The following is a 20,053-nucleotide window of genomic DNA, read 5'->3' as shown; positions in this document are numbered from 1 at the left end:
TATGCTCAGCATCTCAGCTGCTTTTTACTCTGTAATTGATGAATTCTGGTGGAACAATTTATTAGGAAGCATTCAAATGTTATCTGGAATAACTGGGGAAAAATATTTTGTAAATATGACGGACCCTGACACAAATGAGCCACATTTACAAATTATTTCCCATTGTATTAGAACTACAGGTACAACCTGTTTTCTATTCCTGGCCAGGAGTTTAGTTCCCACTGCCTGCAGCCTAGTTACCGCCCATGGATCACTCTCGATTCATGGGGGTGGCCACAGTGATTCTGGCAGTGCACGGGCTGGTGAGGTGGGAGAGAGTGCAAGATCGCAGGGCTACTGCATGTAGGTGACTGTGATGACCAGGGAGTATCTGACATGAAATAACCTCTTACATGTCACACTCTACCTGTAACGCAATTTAAGTCAGTTGAAGTCAATTGAAAAAAATCCAAGGCTTTTTTTTAAGTAACACTGGTAAGATATTTTCTACCTTTCCTCTCAAGTGCCAGTTTAAATTTAACAAGTCCCCTTTGTCAAATGAAGAATGATACTGTACCAATTTCTGAACAGTCACTCAATGCTATTTTTGCTCACTTAGCTAGTACAACTACTGCCTCAGAGCGCCAGAGACCCAGGTTTGAACCTGACCTCGGGTGCTTTCTATGTGGAGTTTGTTGCATATTCCCCCTGTGACTGCATGGGTTTCATCCAGGTTCTCAGGATGCCTCCCACATCCCAAAGATGTGTGGGTTTGTGGATTAATTGGCATCTGCAGATTGCCCTGAATGCGTTAGGAGTGGATGGGATAATATATAACTATTGAGAATGGGTGATTGATGGTCGGCATAAATTCAGTGAGCTGAAAGGCCTGTTTCCATGCTGTATATTTCAATCAAAAACCTTACACAGCTTTTTTCTGCAGTCTGCCTTTTGAATTGTGCAGCTATTTTCACAAGATAGTAGATCACAACATATTTATGAACCGCACCAGCATTTTACATCATTTTTTATTCTGAACTTGGGAATTCCTTTTGGTGAGTTAGCCCATTGTACTAAAATCTCTTCAAGTTGCCTGGTGCTACCTGAGGCAAACATTTCCAGAGGATTCAAGCAATAGTCATAGAATATGGGCACCTTGTGAAAATTGGAAAGGACACAAAGTGCTGGAATAACTCAGCGGGTCAAGCAGTATCTCTGGAGAACGTGGTCAGGTGTCGTTTTGAGTCGGGACCATTCTTCAGATAATTTGAATCTTGGAGCTTCTGAAAACTGTTCTGCCACTGCTGGTGCCTGGGTAGCTTCGCTTTATCTCCTTTCAGCTTCAAGAGCAGTGCTTACTGGGGACCCCATCAATCGCAAATTGTGTTTTCTAACTGGGACTGATGGCCACTGAGTCTCTTATGATCCACTTTCACTCTTGATTCCTCTGCATGGTATTTTACTCGAAAACACATGTTCCCTTTTTGCCAGTAGTTGTATCTTTCTAAATGCTGAAGGGAGAGAGTGAAAGAAACACAGTTTGATGTGGTAGGTGAGAGAGAGGGTGGTGTGCTTTGCAGTAATGGAAGGGTCTTCTGCTCCCCCCCTTGCACTTCCATTACCTCTGATGGCTTTTCATCTAAAAAGAAAGGAAATTCGGATTATCAGGTAGAAAACTTGAGCTATTCTGTGTAACACTTAAAAGCCACACCATAACCTTTGTTGCAACTGTGTCTTAGCTGCTGAGAAGTGGCTTCTGATCCAACCGCTTGCCCTAATACTTGTCCATCCCCAGCAGCACTGTCAGCAGGTTACTGTCAGCACCTTCAGTCCTCCTTCCTCAGGTCGGAGTAGAGGTCTTGCATTGAGGTTGAGTAGTTATGGGCAAAAAAAAAATCTGTAAAAGAAGAAAGAAGATATAATTAAAGCACTTCAAAAAATTTACCTATTGAATGAATTAAGTTTAAGATAATGACAGTGGCAGCAGGCACACATGAGGAATGGCGTCTCATACATGCAGAGTGTGGGAGAGGTGCACTAGCAGGTTGCATATAGTTATGGGAGCAAGGATCATTGGTGCAGGTTACAGCCCAAGAAGCGGGGTTAAGGTAAGGATGATGGAGTGCGGTAAACAGCAAGTGCACCAAAGGATCACAGGAAGGGAAATGCTTACCTTAGCTGCCTTCCTGAGGAATTCCAGCTACCAAGAAGGTAGTGCACATCACCAATGCCACTTTCCTCCAATAAGTGCACATCACAGATCAGAGGAGCTTCCTGCCACGACCTCAAGGAGAGTGTTCACTCCTCTCTGTGTTTCAGTTAACAGACCATCCAGGTTTAGTTCAGAAACGTGTGCTCCCACCCATCCACTCCCTCAACAAGGTCTGACTCCTGCTTTTGTGCTGTCAATGTCCCTTAAAGCAGACGGAGGTTTGGTTATCCGTGGTACCAAATCTCTGCATAGGGACCTTCTCAAATAGCTCTCCTAGCTGCCATGGTTACTTGTATCCCATCTGTGGGCACTTTTGCTCCCCAGCAGAATTGGTTTGAATTGCTGTCCTGGCTCGAATAACCTGAGGTATGTGATCTTTGCAGAGGTCATTACGAAACCTGTAATTCCTCAAAAGATTGTTAGTTAAAGATATTCATTTAATATTACTCTAGTACCTTCCGCATCTGCTCAGCATTTGCTTTAATAAGAAATATTGATCATTTGCATTAAAAATGGATGCCCAAATGAATAATTACAATTGAAGCATTTTCAATGTGTAAAGTTCTCAATTTTCAAATTCACTCTACATAATTTAAATTTTAAAACCTTTTGAAGAACGTGGTGATTGGTGCTTAGTATTCTGTTCCTGGCACATTGCTTTTTTCAACCAGGGAACAGGAGCATTGCAAATCAGAAAAGTGAAAAACTGCTGATGCTGGAAATATATATATTTTTTAAATTGAAACACTTAGTGGGTCAGGTAGCATCTGCGGAAGGGCAGCAAAGTTAACTTTTCAGGTCAATGACCTTTCCCAGAAAGGTCATAATTAAAAGTGCAGTGTTCGTAAATGATAACTCTGTTCCCTTTTACACTACATGCTGTCTGACCAGCTGAACATGTTCATATTTTCTATTTTCAATTTATTGCAGTATTAAGTGGTGTGCACCACAGGGCAACTTCAAATGGAAATTATAGGATGCTAAGTGGCTTTCTATCATAGAAACAGGATGAACTAAAACAATGCCAAATTCCTCTTGAAGGTGGACCTCAATTTCTAATGGCATTTTCCAGCTGTACAAACCAAGTAAGTCCAGAATTGTGACCATGTGACAAAGGTGGATAAATGTACAAACCAACATAAGCATTCTTCTACTACAAAGCAGGCACCAAAGCCACCTTGCTGCTTATGGTATTGTAGTGATCAGGTCCGTTAAAGAAGACCAAATATGATTTTATTGACAGAAGCCATAATATAGTACCAGACAACGTGAGAAATGAAAGATAAAATTTCACTTCCTGTGGTTTGCTAAATTACCATCCAATGTGTGGTATTTACGATTATCAAAACTTAGGACGTTTCATATTTATTTTATCATTTTACACCTTCATTTGGAAGATAGGCCTCACTAGACAGTTCTCTGAGTGGTACTTTCTTTGAGGTAGAGCTGACATACAAAATAAGTGACCATTTCGACAGGGACTCAACAATAAGTGTTTGGGGAGCCATAGAATGATAGAAATACAGCGTGGAAACAATCTTCTAAACCCACAAAGTCCATAACAACCATCAACCACTCATTGACACTAATCCCATTTTCAAAATCCCCACATTTTCTTCAACTTTATATCAAAATTCTACCCCTACACAGCAAGGAAAAATTATAATAGCCAATTATATGCAGCCAACCTGCACATCTACAGAATGGAGCAGTCAATGGGAGAATATGCAAATTCCACACAGACACTGCCCGAGGTCGGGATTGAACCTGATAGAACAATATCAATTTATGAGAGGGATAGATAGGATAGGCAGGAAAAACCTGTCTCCCAGTGTGGAAATGTCAAATAGGATAGAACAAGGGTTTAAGACCAGAGGGGCAATGTTTAAAGGAGATGTGTGGGGCAGGATTTTTATTTACACAGAGAATGGTGAGTGCCTGAAGTGCGATGTCAGGGGTGGTGGTGGAAGCAGATGCATAAAAACATAGAAACCTAGAAAATAGGTGCAGGAGGAGGCCATTCGGCCCTTCGAGCCAGCACTGCCATTAATTGTAATCATGGCTGATCATCCACAATCAGTAACCCGTGCCTGCCTTCTCCCCATATCCCTTGATTCCACTAGTCCCTAGAGCTCTATCTAACTCTCTCTTAAATCCATCCAATTTGGCCTCCACTGCCCTCTGTGGCAGAGAATTCCACAAATTCACAACTGTCTGGGTGAAAACGTTACTTCTCACCTCAGTTTTAAATGGCCTCCCCTTTATTCTAAGACAGTGGCCCCTGGTTCTGGACACCCCCAACATTGGGAACATTTTTCCTGCATCTAGCTTGTCCAGTCCTTTTATAACTTTATATATCTTTAGAAGATCCCCTCTCTTCCTTCTAAACTCCAGAGAATACAAGCCTAGTCTTTTTAATCTTTCCTCATATGACAGTCCCGCCACCCCAGGGATCAATCTCGTGAACCTACGCTGCATTGCCTCAATTACAAGGATGTCCTTCCTCAAATTAGGAGACCAAAACTGCTCACAGTACTCCAGGTGCGGTCTCACTAGGGCCCTGTACAACTGCAGAAGGACCTCTTTGCTCCTAAACTCAACTCCTCTCATAATGAAGGCCAACATTCCATTGGCTTTCATCACTGCCTGCTGTACCTGCATGCTTCCTTTCAGTGACTGGTGTACAAGGACACCCAGGTCTCGCTGCACTTCCCCCTTACCTAACCTGACACCATTGAGATAATAATCTGCCTCCTTGTTTTTGCCGCCAAAGTGGATAACCTCACATTTATCTACATTATACTGCATCTGCCATGCACCTTCTCACTCACTCACTCAACCTCAACCATGCCATAGTGGGATTTTAAATGGTTTTAGATTTGCACGCGATTATGCAGGGAATGAAGGGATAGGGTTCAAGTGCAGGCAGAAGGGATTAGTTTAACTTGGCATTGTGTTCCGCACAAACATTGTGGGCCTCTGGGGCCTATTCGTGGGCTGCATTGTTCTAGTTTCTAATATTTAGAAGAGTTTAAAAATATTTCTCATAAGGTTTATTTTCATGGCTAGTTTTATGTGAAATGTTATAAATTGAATAGATCAAATCAAGGTCTGATATAATGGCTATCCTCCAAAGGTGCCTTATTGTAAAACATATCATATTTTGCCTTACTTCACCAAGTGCTTGTTCTGCCTCTCCCAAGCAAGAGTGAAATACTACAAATGTGAAAGGCAAGTTCAGATCACCTGATATTTCAATGCCACACAAATAGATAAAGAACGCTGGGAATCAATTTTGATTAAAGATAGTCAAAACACTTAGAGGATGACTGTAACAAGAGGGTATCTCGATAAGAGGTAAGTGTATGTTATCAGCAAGATCTATTGACTCGCCAAAATTACTGCAAAACAAAACCATTCACTTTTGCTCAAGCATACCAAGTTGGTCTGCCAGTTGTTTTCCTCTCTCCATCGATACAATTCTTTCATCCTCCATGTCACATTTATTGCCAACCAGTATAACTTGTGCATTGTCCCAGGAGTATGTCTTGATTTGGGTTGACCTGAAAGAAAATTGAGAAATATTATCTGTCAATCTTTACATATAATCTTTACAAGTAACACGCATAACTCCACTTGCCTTCAATTTCTCCATGATTGTAAATGGTGGAAGTTTCATGAGTGAACTATAACCATTTGAGGGTTGTTTCATGTCATTCGGGAAATTTGACCAGTTACTTCAAGGAGTGAGCTAAACGTGCATGATTTCTGCATCAGAGTACACAAGAAAACATCACTATGCCATCATTGGATCAATACTGGGCCAAATGGTCTTCTTAGTACACTACAAAGTACTGGAGGAACTCAGTGGGTCAGGTAGCATCTGTGGAGGGAATGGACAGGTGGCGTTTAATGTCTGGACCCTTCTTTAGATTGATTGGAGTTGGAGGGAAAGAGCTGGTACAGGGAGGTGGTGACGGGAAAACTTCTGACAAGTGATAGGTGCAAAAAGGATAGAGGTGCATCCTATCACATCAGGCTTTGTCCCTCTTTTCCAGCTTCCCCCCCCCCCCCCCACTACAATTTAGGTCAGGTTAATGGGGCAAGGCAGCCACCACAGATGACGAGATAAGGCAATGGGTTGTATCCAGTGTAATCCACCCAGCGGTAATGTTTATACAAATGGTGTGATGAGAAATGAAACCCATTAGGTGGCTTGCTCGTCATTCGTAAGCGTGAAGAGGAAGAAATCAAATTTATGACAAATACAGATTGCATAGGATTGGCTCACTAGAAATCAGTCTGTGTCATAATTCTACCATACTTGGAATAATACAGCTCCTTCGACCCACAATGTCTATGCTGAACACAATGCCAAAAAAATCTTTTTTGACTGCACATAATCCATATCTCTCCATTCCCTGCGTCTTCATTTGCCTATCTAAATGCTTCTTAAACACCATTCATATGTACCTTAGGAAACGAGAGTTGTGAAAAATACATTTTGAATTTATTTATTACATATCTACTTTTGTCACATAAATTTATATGAATAGATCTTTATTCCAAACCCAGATTTTTTTGGAGTGATTTGCGAATTATGTAAGAGTGAATTTCCATGACTTGAACTGATGTTTTGCTGGGGTCGCCCATGGAAGGAACAGAGCTAAACACACGTCTTAACATTGCTGAGTAAAAGATCAGTATGATACTTGTGCATAATAAAGTACACCATAAAATTTTGTCTTTTAAGTGACAAATTTAAGACCATCAAAAATCCTCTAAATCTTTTCCAACCAAGCAAATCCACTTAAAATTTGCTACCATATTACTACACAATACATCTTTTATTTAATTTTCCATCAGATAGGGCTATGGAATATAGTTGCTAGGAGACTTCATGGAATATTTTCCTTAATAAAATATTTAGCACAACTATTGATATGCTTTATACGCTCATACTGCAAATAATATAAAATAATGACTAATAAAGAAGCACATAATCTTGAAAGATCAATTACTTTTGAAGTAATAATGTGATCTTTAAGAGGACAAAAATCAACAAATCAACTATCTATGATATACTTTGGGACTGATGTGACAAGGAATTATTTTGAGAAAATACTACTTCATTTTCATCACTTCTGAAACTTTGCATCCACAAAATTTCTGGGTAAGATAAAGCTGGAAGAAGAGCAAGAAAATGGGATTTTAATGTATTTTAAAGGCTTAAGAATCGTTTTTACACATGAGAAACACTTCATTATTGACATGAAAGTGAATGTCAATTCACTCCTCACAGTGAAACATATCACAGACCAGTATTTGTGCTCATGATGTTCTATCAGTAATCTTCAAGGCCTTATTATCGTGCTACCTTTGATCTGGTTTTCCATAATCCTTCATATTTCTTGGTCCTAAATTTCTTTAATTATTTTTGCCGCCTCTGCAAAGCAGCTTACTTAGTACTTTAAAGTTGCTACATAAATGTCAAGTAACTTTCCTCTTGGCTATGCTAGATTATCTAAATAAATATTTAAAAAGCAGCAGTGTGAAAACGATTTTTGCGCATACTATTGTGAACTTTTCTGCTCAGAATGTTCTTGATTAACCATTCACACTTTGCAAAGATGAGAAATTAAAAGCTGTGGTGAAAATTAAAAAATAGAGTTCTGTCACCCTTTGTGTTTATAACCTTTTTTAAAACTATCAGTAATTACATTGCGCTGAGTTTCTATGTGGAGATGAGGAACGCAGAGCCAGATCTATCTTATTTGTTTGCTTGGGCCACTGGACTCTGCATGGCCTCACCCCAACATCTATATTGAAATTAAAATTGCCTGTATCTTACAGACATTATTTCAGTATTATTACAATGATATGCTTCATAGGAACAGCTGAACAAATGAACATTGATATTAATGCATTTATTTCCAGTGTCTGCTTTTCATACATTTGCTTTCAATGCTTCCGTTGTGACTCACACTGCAGAATGTTAGGCAGTGAATGAAGGAAAGGGTTGAGGTTTGCATGGGTGGATTTACTCAGAGATGACAAAGGTTGCCCTGGAAACAAGAGGTATTGTAGGTTCAATCACTTCAGCTTAGGCACAAGTCCTTTTTTAAAAAAATGCTTAAACCGGCAGTGTTGATATTTTGTTAAGTGACCACATAGAGTTAATACAATGATATGACAGGCTGCTCATTTAAAACTGATGTGTGTGGAAATTTCATGCCTGAGAGTGCGATGGAGACTATTTCATTCTATATATCTATGGTGGAGATAAATATTTTAATGTTATGGGGAACGGATGCAGAAGAGTTGATCAACTATGATCATATTGAATGGAGGGGAAGGCTTGAGGGACCTGGTTGCCCACTCCTGCTCCTATTTCCTTGTGTTCTTGTACAACAGTCTGATGAGAGCAATGTGCTCCCAATTCTATTTGGTTGCAAAAATGCTTTATTAATTTGGATAATCATGGAAATAATAGCTCAGCCATTCTCAAATGTTGTTCCTGCAGCAACTGTAGATCATCAGCTGTGTGGAGTAAACATAACCTTGTTATTCGTGTAGGAAAATAACTGCAGATGCTGGTACAAATCGAAGGTATCACAAAATGCTGGAGTAACTCAGCAAGTTAGGCAGCATCCAGGAGAGAGAGAATGGGTGATGTTTCGGGTCGAGACCTTCTTCAGACTGAAGAAGGGTCTCGACCCGAAACGTCACCCATTCCCTCTCTCCTAAATGCTGTCTGACCTGCTGAGTTACTCCAGCATTTTGTGATATCCTTGCTATTCCATGACTTGGTTTCACAGCTGATTTCTGGAATAAAGTCTGTCTGATAATTCAAGCACATGGCAAATTTTGAAAATGAAGGAGACCAGCATTCCTGAACTAGAAAAATCACTGGTAGACACAAAATGCCGGAGGAAGAGTCTGAAGAAGGGTCTCGACCCGAAACGTCACCCATTCCTTCTCTCCTGAGATGCTGCCTGTCCTGCTGAATTACTCCAGCATTTTGTGTCTACCTGAGATTTTCACCAGCATCTGCAGTTTTTTTCCTATAGAAAAATCACTGATTAGTTCTTTAAGATTATGAGAATGGAGGTTATTCTAATAATCTTGGAGGATAATGGAGGATGATCTAGCAAGACATTTTAAATTAATGTATCAGCTTTGCACTGCAATGGACAATGCGTTAAAAGTAGCAGGTAGTTTATCCATTTAAAAATATAATAAACGCCTCAAAGCTTTTTGTACCTGTATAATACCAAATAAATCCATGCATACAAAAAATCTCGTGGGTTTTCTCCGGATGCTTCGTTTTTTTCCCCACACTCCAACCTGCAGGTTTGTAGGTTAATTGGTTTTGGTAAAATTGTAAATTGTTCCTAGTGTATAGGTTAGTGTTAATGTATGGGGTGATCACTGGTCGGTGAGCCGAAGGGCTTCTTTCCGCACTGTATCTCTAAAGTCAAAGGAAGTAGTAAAAGCTATTTAAAGGCCCCTATGTCAAGTTGAAATTGTGGACATAACATTACAGATGTATGTAGCTTGGTGTTGAGGGGACACAGGGAACAATTTTCATGTGGGTATAACCCTGTTAAAATTGATAAATATGCATACAAAGAAAGAAAACAATTATAAACTGTGGAGGAAATGATTTATGATTCACCACAGGTTTTGAGAACTAGTTTGATTTTATTTATGTGGATCTTTAATAAATGAGGCAAAAGTCTCATGGTACAGGATCAATGTCACTCATTTATAGGCAACAAGAAATAGATACAAAGATAGACAGAAAATGTTGGAGTAGCGCAGCGGGACAGGCAGCATCTCAGGACAGAAAGTGTAAGAAAATAACTGCAGATGCTGGTACAAATCGAAGGTATTTATTCACAAAATGCTGAAGTAACTCAGCAGGTCAGGCAGCATCTCAGGACAGAAAGGTCAGTGTGGGAATGGGAGGTGGAGTTAAAGTGTTAGAAACACATACATCTTCTTCCTGGTCAAAAGTAAATCCTTCCATCCATAATTTATTGCAAAGGAGTCCAGTATCTTTGAGTGGTACCACTGGATCTGTAAAGGTTTGTTGGGTGTTTGCAGCACACCAAATAGATTTTAATAAAGATAGAAAACAGTTGCACTTTCAAGGTGGCTGGCCATGTGATCATTCCAATCATGGCTCGTCTCGGTCTAACCACCCCCGGAAGGCAATGTTGTGCCCTTCAATTTTAAAGCAGACCCATGAGTAGTTGTATGAAAGACAGTTATCTATTGATGAACGCTATTAACATCTTTGCTGAGATTATGCTGTTTGATTTTTATTTTCGTTAAGAGCAGATCAAAGAATGGATTTCAAGACATTATCATTGAATCATGTCACATAGAAACAGACCCTTTAGCCCACAGAGTCTGCGTGGACCATCAATGACTCACAATAATCCCATTTTATTCACCCTATAATCTCACCAATGTTGCCCAGATTCTACCTCTCTCAAGAGACTATTTACAGTTACCAATTCACCTACCAACAGCAGACCTTTGAGAAAACCAGAACACCAGATAGAAAGAAAGACAAAACATGCTGTTCTTCAGCATGTTATTAGAAACCCAGCGCAGATTAATTGATGGGATTAGTATTTGGTGACATCCTTTGTAGTTTACATTATTTCTTCAACCATTGTCCTTTCAAATGTTTTCCATGCCCACAGTTAGAGAATACACCATTTCAGAAGAAACACTGCATTAAAACATGCAAAGTGCATTGACTGATATGATGTAGAAATAGCTCTGTCAAGAAACATTGAAAAAAAACTAAAACCATACCTATTGGAAAAGAGAATTTACAAAAATAGTGTGAACCTCACCAAAAACTCAGTCAAAAAGCTGGCATTTGATCATTTTTTTAAATAGCTGAAGTGCAGAAGAAATGGAAGCTTCTGCTTGGTGGGGCATACCTTTCACATTTATAGCTGATCCACATTGAGACTATACATATAATTTGTCTGCATTGTTAAGGTAACCTGGCTGAACAAAATCATCCTGGAATCAAGTGACATGAATCTGATCAGTGGCTGCTTCTTGCATGACCGAAACATGTGGACAGGCCAGAACAAGGCCCCTGACTCTCAGTCTGAAGAAGGGACTGAGCCGAAACGTCACCTATTCCTTTTCTCCAGAGATGCTGCCTGACCTGCTGAATTACTTCAGCATTTTGTGACTGCCCACAATCTAGCCCTGAGAAACTTTCAATGACCGCCAAGTGCTGGCCCAGTATCACTATTTGTAGGGCAATCAAGGTTTTCTTGTGTTCTTGAATATCCCTGACACGTAGGAGATTTTGAACAATTTAGAACAAAATAAAGCTGCTGTGCTCTGGCATTGGAATTCCCATGGAACACCTGCTCAGGAAAAATAAAACTGCTTCTGATGAACAGAATAGGTTAGGTTTAGAAGCATATGGGCCAAACGCAGATGGGTGGCACCAGTGTTGATGGGCCATGTTGGTCGGTGTGGGCAAGTGGTGCCGAAGGGCCTGTTGCTACACTGTGTGACTCCATGACTCTCGTTCACTCTGTGACTGTGAGTCAGTAGCTAGGAATAGATTTTATGAATATTGTTAAAAGGGCAAAGATGGTGATTAAGAAAAGATTATTAGGCAACTAGTTGTTCAGGCACTGAACGCCATATAAAAAAACAATATTTGAAAAAGATGAAATTAAAATGGTAATTTCAAGCTTCAAGGTTCAGATTCCTTAGGGTTAAATCATTAACGAGCTTCATTAATGGTTAATACAATTATATTTTCATAAGGAAGAATGCATGGTTATAAGCAAAATTGATTTGGATGAATTATTTACCGCAGAACTGTTCACACAGACTTTGGTTTATATGAAGTGGAACAAGTTGCTTCCTTGTACAGTGTCATTTTCAATCAATGGAACCAAATTCACGAGTGTAACGTCACTTTAAGGTTATAAATGAATCCTAAAGTGCAGATTAAACTTTGATATCATTAAAGTTACATTAACTTCTAAGAAACCTTATTTTAATCAGTTCTAATTTGGGTTTTTTCTTGTTATGGCAAATAAGGTAATTATTATGCTTTCTATTTCTTTTTAAAGATACATGCAGCTTTGAACATCTTGTATCCTGGGTGACCACCCTTCAGTGTGCTTTGTTCATGGGCAAAAACTGTCAAACTGTAAGGTTTTCGCCTTACTGGGATATTTTGCATTGGTGTGAGGACAGGTTGCCCTGTGCGCATTCAAGCAGTTGTTTATTCTAAAACGGTGTCAATTTCTATCATTTAGGCTGAAGCCAATAACTACATAGAATCAAAGCAGGAAAAAATAAATTGCAATAATATTTTCCAGTTATTAAAAATGATGAATGATACAGAACCTGTCTGAATTTAACTGCCATTGCTTTACGCACACATGGCAAACAGGTAATCTACCTTATTCATAAGTTCTAAGAAGAGAATAAGGCCATTTGGCCCACAAGCCTACTCTGCCATTCAATCATGGCTGATCTGTTTTTCCCTCTCAACCCCATTCTCCTGCTTTCACCCCATGACAACTGACAGTCTTAATAATCAAGAATCTACCAATCGCCACCATAAAAATATACATTGACTTGGCCTCCACAACTGTCTGTGGCAATGAACTCCACAAATTCACCACCCTCAAAAGAAATTCCTTCTCATCGCCTTTCTAGAGGTACGTCCTTTTATTCTGAGGCTATGGCTCTGGTTCTAGACGCCTCCACTAGTGGAAACATCCACTCCACATTTATTCTATACCGGCCTTTGACTATTCATTAAGTTTCAATGAGGTCCCCCCTCATCCTTCTAAATTCCAGCGAGTACAGGCACAGTGCCTTCAAATGCTTATCATATGTTAATCCAATCATTCCTGGGATCATTCTCATAAACCTCCTCTGGACCCTCTCCAATGCCAGCACATCTTTCCTCAGATATGACGCCCAAAACTGCTTACAATACTCCAAATGGGGTCTGACCAGCACCTTATAAAGCCTCAGCATTACAACCCTGTTTTTGAATTGTAGCCCTCTCAAAATAAATGCTAGTATTGCATTCACCTTTCTTGGTAGCGATTCAACTTGCAAATTAACTTTCTGGGAATCCTGCACCAACACTCCCAAGTACCTTTGTACCTCCGATTTCTGAGTTCTCTCCCCATTTACAAAACCACCTATGCCTACTACCAAAATACATGACTCCACACTTTGCTACACTATATTCCATCTGCCACTTCTCAGCCCACTCTCCCAAACTGTCCAAGTCCTTCTACAGAGTCCCTGCTTGTCCTTCTACCATTATGTCTCGGAAACATTTGTTTTAGGAATTTTTACTTGGGTTCTTGAAGGTCATAAAAAATGGATACTTCCGTTCTATTAAACCCTTTTTGGCCAAACAACATACACAATAATAGGAGTGATGTCTAAATGGAGGCAAGCATGTTATTAATCAATTTTACCAGTTACATTAAAAAGCTAGAGGACAAGGTTTCAATCCATTCTGCTGGGTTTTGATTTTTTAATGACATATCAGGTCACTTTGTATCATGTTGAGATTGTAAGGTCGTCATTTCCTGAGCACATATTGTATTGGCATAATTTTGGATATGATTATTTTTTTGGAGATGACCAGAGCATTGTGTGAACCAGTTCACAATGTTCTGGAAAAAATCCCAATAACTGTCTTCAGTTAGAAGTCTATATCAACTCCCCCTTTTCCTCCTTTAACCCACAGCAACTAATAGAAACTAACAGTAATTCATGTTTAAAAAATGTTATGTTCTATGCACTGATTTTTATTGGTTGCAATTTCAAAATGAATGGCTTTTGTCCAGTTGCACTTTGATAGGTTTAGATGATCTTCTCTGTGTAGAACATGCTTGTAGACAGGCCTCTGGGCACGAAACAGTGACATAATTTCCTGTGCATCATGTACTTCAATGTCATAATTCAGTAGTATTTTACATCAGAAATGGTGTGGGCTTCAAAAGCAAGAGCAGGCCTTCACAGGGCCTTGCTCAGTCACACTGAAACAATCACTTGAATCACCACCAATGTTCTCAATCCATATGTCAGTTACCTCCTTTCTTTCATTATGGGGAAAGGATGTCTGGCCCAGATTGAATCATCAGTGTCCATAAAGCACATCACCTATGGCAGATTGTATTATCAGTAATCAAAGTTGCATGGATCCTGATCCCATCATCTGCCCAGTCACTGCAGCTACACAGAAGGCCAAGACCAATCAACCCAAGCGGACCCACTACTTTAATAGGATCGCTGCTTCAAGAGTTGTACGTTTTGCGTTACCTGTGCAACTTGCAGCTGATGCATAAATAATGATATAGAAAACCACATTTTTGCATGCATATGATTCTGCAAATAACATACCTACATAACATGGAGTTTACCAACAATCCCCCCCATCCCCCACCAACACCCATAGTCCCACACATAACTGGCTTGGATCCCATACAGGTATTTTGAATCAGACAGCATCAAATATTCGATCAGGTTCAATCAATTTATAATTTAACAAATGATCTAAATGTTGACCCTGAGGAAGGCTGCCAATTGTACAACTAAAGCAACCCACAGCTAACGTATTAATAATATGCCATACGCCGTTAATGATGGCTAAAGTTTTGCCAGAGCTGATATTTCCCAAAAGCAAATATGTTTCATAGGTCAATAACATCCCAGACTGATTAATGAAGAGATATTCCATGCAGCAGGTTTTGTTCAATTTCACTAAACTCCTTTATATACAAAACAAAAGGGGAACATTTTGAATCATTGTAAAATCTAGACAGTTGGAAAGGCACACACAGATGAAAACTTACTTTCATCTATTGCTCTGCCACGCTAATACATCCATTGCCACTTAATTTGCATTCCAGCCTCCTGACGCTGGTTCTAATTGACCACATCCACCTCTGCAACGTAGAGTCCCAGGTGTTGATATGCCACAACCTGGCCAATGATTCTGTCGATCCTAATCCAGTTATTCATGCTGCTCCCATCTCTCACCACCGCCAATACCCTTCCCATCCATGTGTCTGTCAATCCTGCCCCCCACAACCACATTACAAAAGGTAGCTCCCAATTGCCTCCCTGCTTCTAAAATATTAGGCTCCAAATTCAGCTGGCAACGGTCAAGGCCCAATTCAGCTTGTGGCCAATGTCTCTCTGAACCTGACCTCACGGAAAAGCATCTGATGGCATATTTAAGGTTGCAAAATGTGCAATTTGCAGTTCCTTGTGCCCAATGACTTATCAAATGTTCATTGCAGGATCAACAACTAAATAGCTGTGTCCACCTTCAGCACCTTTGGGGGCACTCAAATCCCCATGCACTAGAACACCAGAAAATAGGAGGAGTAGACCTTTCAAGCCTGCCCCACATTTAATATGATCATAGTTGGTCTTTCTTGGCTTTAACTCTACTACCCAGTCATTTTCCTTCGAGCCTTCTATGCCTTGATCTATCATATATTTATCTGAAGAAGGGTCTCGACCCGAAACGTCACCCATTCCTTCTCTCCAGAGATGCTGCCTGTCCTGCTGAATTACTCCAGCATTTTGTGTCTACCTTCGAATTAAATCAGCATCTGCAGTTCTTTCCTACACATATATATTATCCACCTCTGTTTTAAATACTTCTAATGATTCACCATCTTCCACCGCTAGTTTAGATAAACTTTGGACTGATGTAAAGAAATAGCTGGGGAAGTGGAAACACAAATAAAAAACAGCAATATAGTATTTTTCTCTTTTTAAATAGGCAATTGAATTAACAATGTTATAGATTTGATCATTCTCTCCCACCCCATCATAAACAAAATATTAAATTAGCAACCAAAGTAATATATGGCACATTTATGAACAGGGAAAACCTGCTGACTGCAACCTTCATACAGCTGGCAAATTGTTTGATATATGCTATTATTAAACTGTCAGGGAACTATTCAATTAAATGTCAGTGAACTGAAGAAGTTGACATTTCTAAGCCTTCAAAATTAATAACCACACTTTATGAAACAATGACAGAAATTATTTTTTTACATCTTAAGAAAGGAACTTGAGAAAGCTCAAAACATCATCGATATTCAGTAAGATTAGCTCTCATTCTTCTAAACCCAATTAATATAGACCTAACCTGTTAAATCATCTCTCACAGGTTGCATTCTCCACATCTTGAATATTTTCAGTGAACTTTCCCTGAACCATCTCCAATATATCTTCCCAGAATTGTCTATTTTGAGGATGTGACAAGTAAAATGGACAAGGGAGAGCCAGTGGATGTAGTGTACCTGCACTTTCAGAAAGCCTTTGATAAGGTCCCACACAGGAGATTAGTGGACAAAATTAGAGCACATGGTATTGGGGGTAGGGTATTGACATGGATAGAAAATTGGTTGGCAGACAGGAAACAAAGAGTAGGGATTAACGGGTCCCTTTCAGAATGGCGGGCAGTGACTAGTATGCTGCCGCAAGGCTCGGTGCTGGGACCTCAGCTATTTACAACATACATAAATGATTTAGATGAAAAAATTAAAAGTAACATTAGCAAATTTGCAGATGACACAAACCTGGGTGGCAGTGTGAACTGTGAGGAGGATGCTATGATACAGGGTGACTTGGACAGGTTGGGTGAGAGGGCAGATGCATGGCAGATGCAGTATAATGTGGATAAATGTGAAGTTATCCACTTTGGTGGCAAGAACAGGAAGGCAGATTATTACCTGAATGGTGTCAGGTTAGGAAAAGGGGAAGTACAATGAGACCTGGGTGTCCTAGTACATCAATCACTGAAAGTAAGCATGCAGGTACAACAGGCAGTGAAGAATACTAATGGCATGTTGGCCTTCATAACGAGGGGTGTTAAGTATAGGAGCAAAGAGGTCCATCAGCACCTATACAGAGCCCTGGTAAGACCACACATGGCGTATTATCTGCAGTTTTGGTCTCCTAATTTGAGAAAGGACATTCTTGCTATTGAGGGAGTGCAGTGAAGGTTCATGAGGTTAATTCCCGGGATGGCGGGACTGTCATATGATGAAAGAATGGAGCGACTGGGCTTGTATTCACTGTAATTTAGAAGGATGAGAGGTGATCTTATAGAAACATAAAATTATTAAGGGATTTGACACGCTAGATGCAGGAAACATGTTCCTGATGTTGGGGGGGGGGGGGGGGGGTCCAGAACCAGGGGGCACAGTTTAAGAAAAAGGGATAGGTCATTTAGAGGAAAAACTTTTTAAGACAGAGAGTTGTGAATTTGTGGAATTCTCTGCCTTAGAAAGCAGTGGAGGTCGATTCACTGGATATATTCAAAATAAAGCTAGATAGAGCTCTTAGGGTTAGCGGAATCAAGGGGTATGGGTAGAAGGCAGGAACGGGGTACTGATTGTGGATGATCAACCATGATCACATTGAATGGCAGTGCTGGCTCGAAGGGCCGAATGGCCTACTCCTGCACCTATTGTCTATGTATCTATGTAACCTATCTTAGCCTCATCATATATTTTGAATAGTCCCATAAGATTGTGTTATTTTATTTAAGCAGCCAAAAGAGGGGCATCTCATCTGCACTACAATGGAGGAGTACAAGGAAAAGAGCAAGCTGTACATGGTAGGAGTGTAGAGAAAATAGTAACTCAGGACATTGTAGTGGTGATAGGTCCAACTGTTCAATTTTCTGCACCCTCTATTTCTGCCACTATCCTACATGATTTGGTACAGGATAGTGAAAAATGTATACCCAATTCAACAGATTCAGAAAAGTAATGGGGGGAAATAAATCAGTTAAAATAGAAAAGTAAGTGTATCTTATATTTTATATTGTGTATCTTGAAAATGCATTTTGTTTACAATATATGTCAGACAAAAGTTGGGAATAATTTATTGACTGCTTTTTTCCCCTTTTGCACCTATGAATTCTGTATTGTTTCTATTATTTCTTGATTTCTGGAAAAAAACAAAAGAGCTGTAACACTTTTACATTTATTTTATGACAGTAAAATTGGGAAATTTCAGAATCCACTATCTGGAGACAATGATCTATTCACATCAAACTGGTAAAACGGAAATGACATTAACAATGTGTCTTTATAACTGCATCCAGCCATGGCAACATTGGGAAATAAACATTTTTGTAATACGCTGGGATTAGGTTTGAACTTTCTGTCTCCAAGATTTGTTGTACGATGTAGTGCATTGCAGAGAAGATAATGAAAGGAGCTAATAATAAATTCATTTAAAACTGGATGATAATCCTTTCTGCTGACTGCATGTCATAAACAACCACAAAGGGCTATCCTTGAGGCAATGTTAAGCCAACTGGATATCTATTTAATTGCCAACAGAGCCAGAGGGATTACGAAGGGAACATATTCTTTATGGGAAGTTATTAAGATCTGAAATGTGCTTGCTTGGATGGTGAAAACAAATCCTAATGTAATTTCCCAGTAGGAATTAAGCATATACTTGTGAAGCAAAAACGGTGCAGAACTGCAATGGGAAATGGGGTGGGGAATGAATGGCACTCTTAAAGAGTAGTGCAGGATCTTAGTCTGAATGGCATTAACCTGTGCTCTACACTGAATAATTTTCTCATGCAGAAGAGGAACAATATTGCCAATGGTGGTGGTGGAGCCAGTTATGATGTAAGTCATATGATTTAAGTCACTATTAAATGGGCACATGGATATATAGAGAATGGAGGGATATGGATCATGTGGAACCAGAGGAAATTATTTAACTTGGCATCTTGTTCGGCACCAAAATTGTGTGCCTTAGGGACTGTACCTATGCAGTTGGATTGTGCAAGTTATATCTAAACTATTCAACAAATATACCTCTCCATGAAAATAGACCATAATTACTTTCATTAACATTTATATATTCTTCTCTCCACCTCCATTGAAATCGTAATCTTGACTTTTCTTTGAGTATTTGAAAATGTTCTTGGGGCATTCTCCTTCTATGGTTTGCATTTCATTTTTTTCTTGTAAATCATTTAGGCTTGGGATTGCAGAAATATCTACCATTCATGCAGAAAACTCTGAAGAATATAAAATCATGGATGGAATGAGTATGCCGAATGACTATAAGGAAAAGTTTAACTGGCAAATTGTGTTACTCTCTTCCTCCAAAGAGGGGCAGTAGTAGACTCTCAATATTATTAAGCAAATGGTAAATAGACCCTAAAAAGGAAAGGGGTGGAAGGTTACCAAGGGTAGGTGGGAATAAGGAGCTGAGTTTACAATTAGATCAGCCATAATCTTGTTGATGAATGTAGCAGGTGTAAGAGGCTAAGTGGGGTTTATCTTGCTCTTAATTCATTATTTTTGGGTGTTGTGTGTAGCCATATTTTAATGACACGTCGTAGCTTTATTTACTGTATTTACCAATTGATGACTAATTTACTACGAAATGGCCCTTTGTAAATCTACGATCGCACCTAACTGCTGTTAAAACTGTTTTTTTTCTCGTTTAATTCACCACAGAAACAGGCTCTTCAGGTAGAAAGTCAGAACCTTTTACTTAGGATTTAAATATCAAATACTAGTGGGCATAGCTTTAAGTTGAGAGGGGCAAAGTTGAAAGGAGATGTGAGGGGCAAGTTTTTGCAGTGGACAGTGGGTGCCTGGAATGCGGTGCCAGGGGTAAAGCTGGAGGTAGTATTGGCCATTTCACTTTTTGAGCCGTTACTTCAAATGGTGCTGAATGCTTGATTCACCATACTAACAAAAGTGATTTGCATTAAGCTTACACAAGGAAACAGCTTCACTATGGCCCTGCAATAAATAG

General features: G+C 39.6%; 1 protein-coding gene across 2 annotated transcripts in view; it reads right to left on the bottom strand.

Moving 5' to 3' along the window:
- rab3c (RAB3C, member RAS oncogene family) overlaps positions 1–20,053 on the bottom strand; it is a 125,713-nt gene that overhangs the window by 5,535 nt on the left and 100,125 nt on the right. For both annotated transcript variants that reach the window (XM_078397151.1, XM_078397144.1), the window contains exon 4: positions 5,630–5,754. In XM_078397151.1, coding sequence (XP_078253277.1) covers positions 5,630–5,754 — 125 coding nt within the window. The remainder of the gene's footprint in view (positions 1–5,629; positions 5,755–20,053) is intronic.

The sequence above is a fragment of the Rhinoraja longicauda genome, chromosome 1 (assembly GCF_053455715.1).
Source record: "Rhinoraja longicauda isolate Sanriku21f chromosome 1, sRhiLon1.1, whole genome shotgun sequence".
NCBI classification, from domain to species: domain Eukaryota; kingdom Metazoa; phylum Chordata; class Chondrichthyes; order Rajiformes; family Arhynchobatidae; genus Rhinoraja; species Rhinoraja longicauda.
The sequence above is the reverse complement of the archived record's forward strand: the minus strand, read 5'-3'. Positions and strand labels throughout refer to the sequence as shown.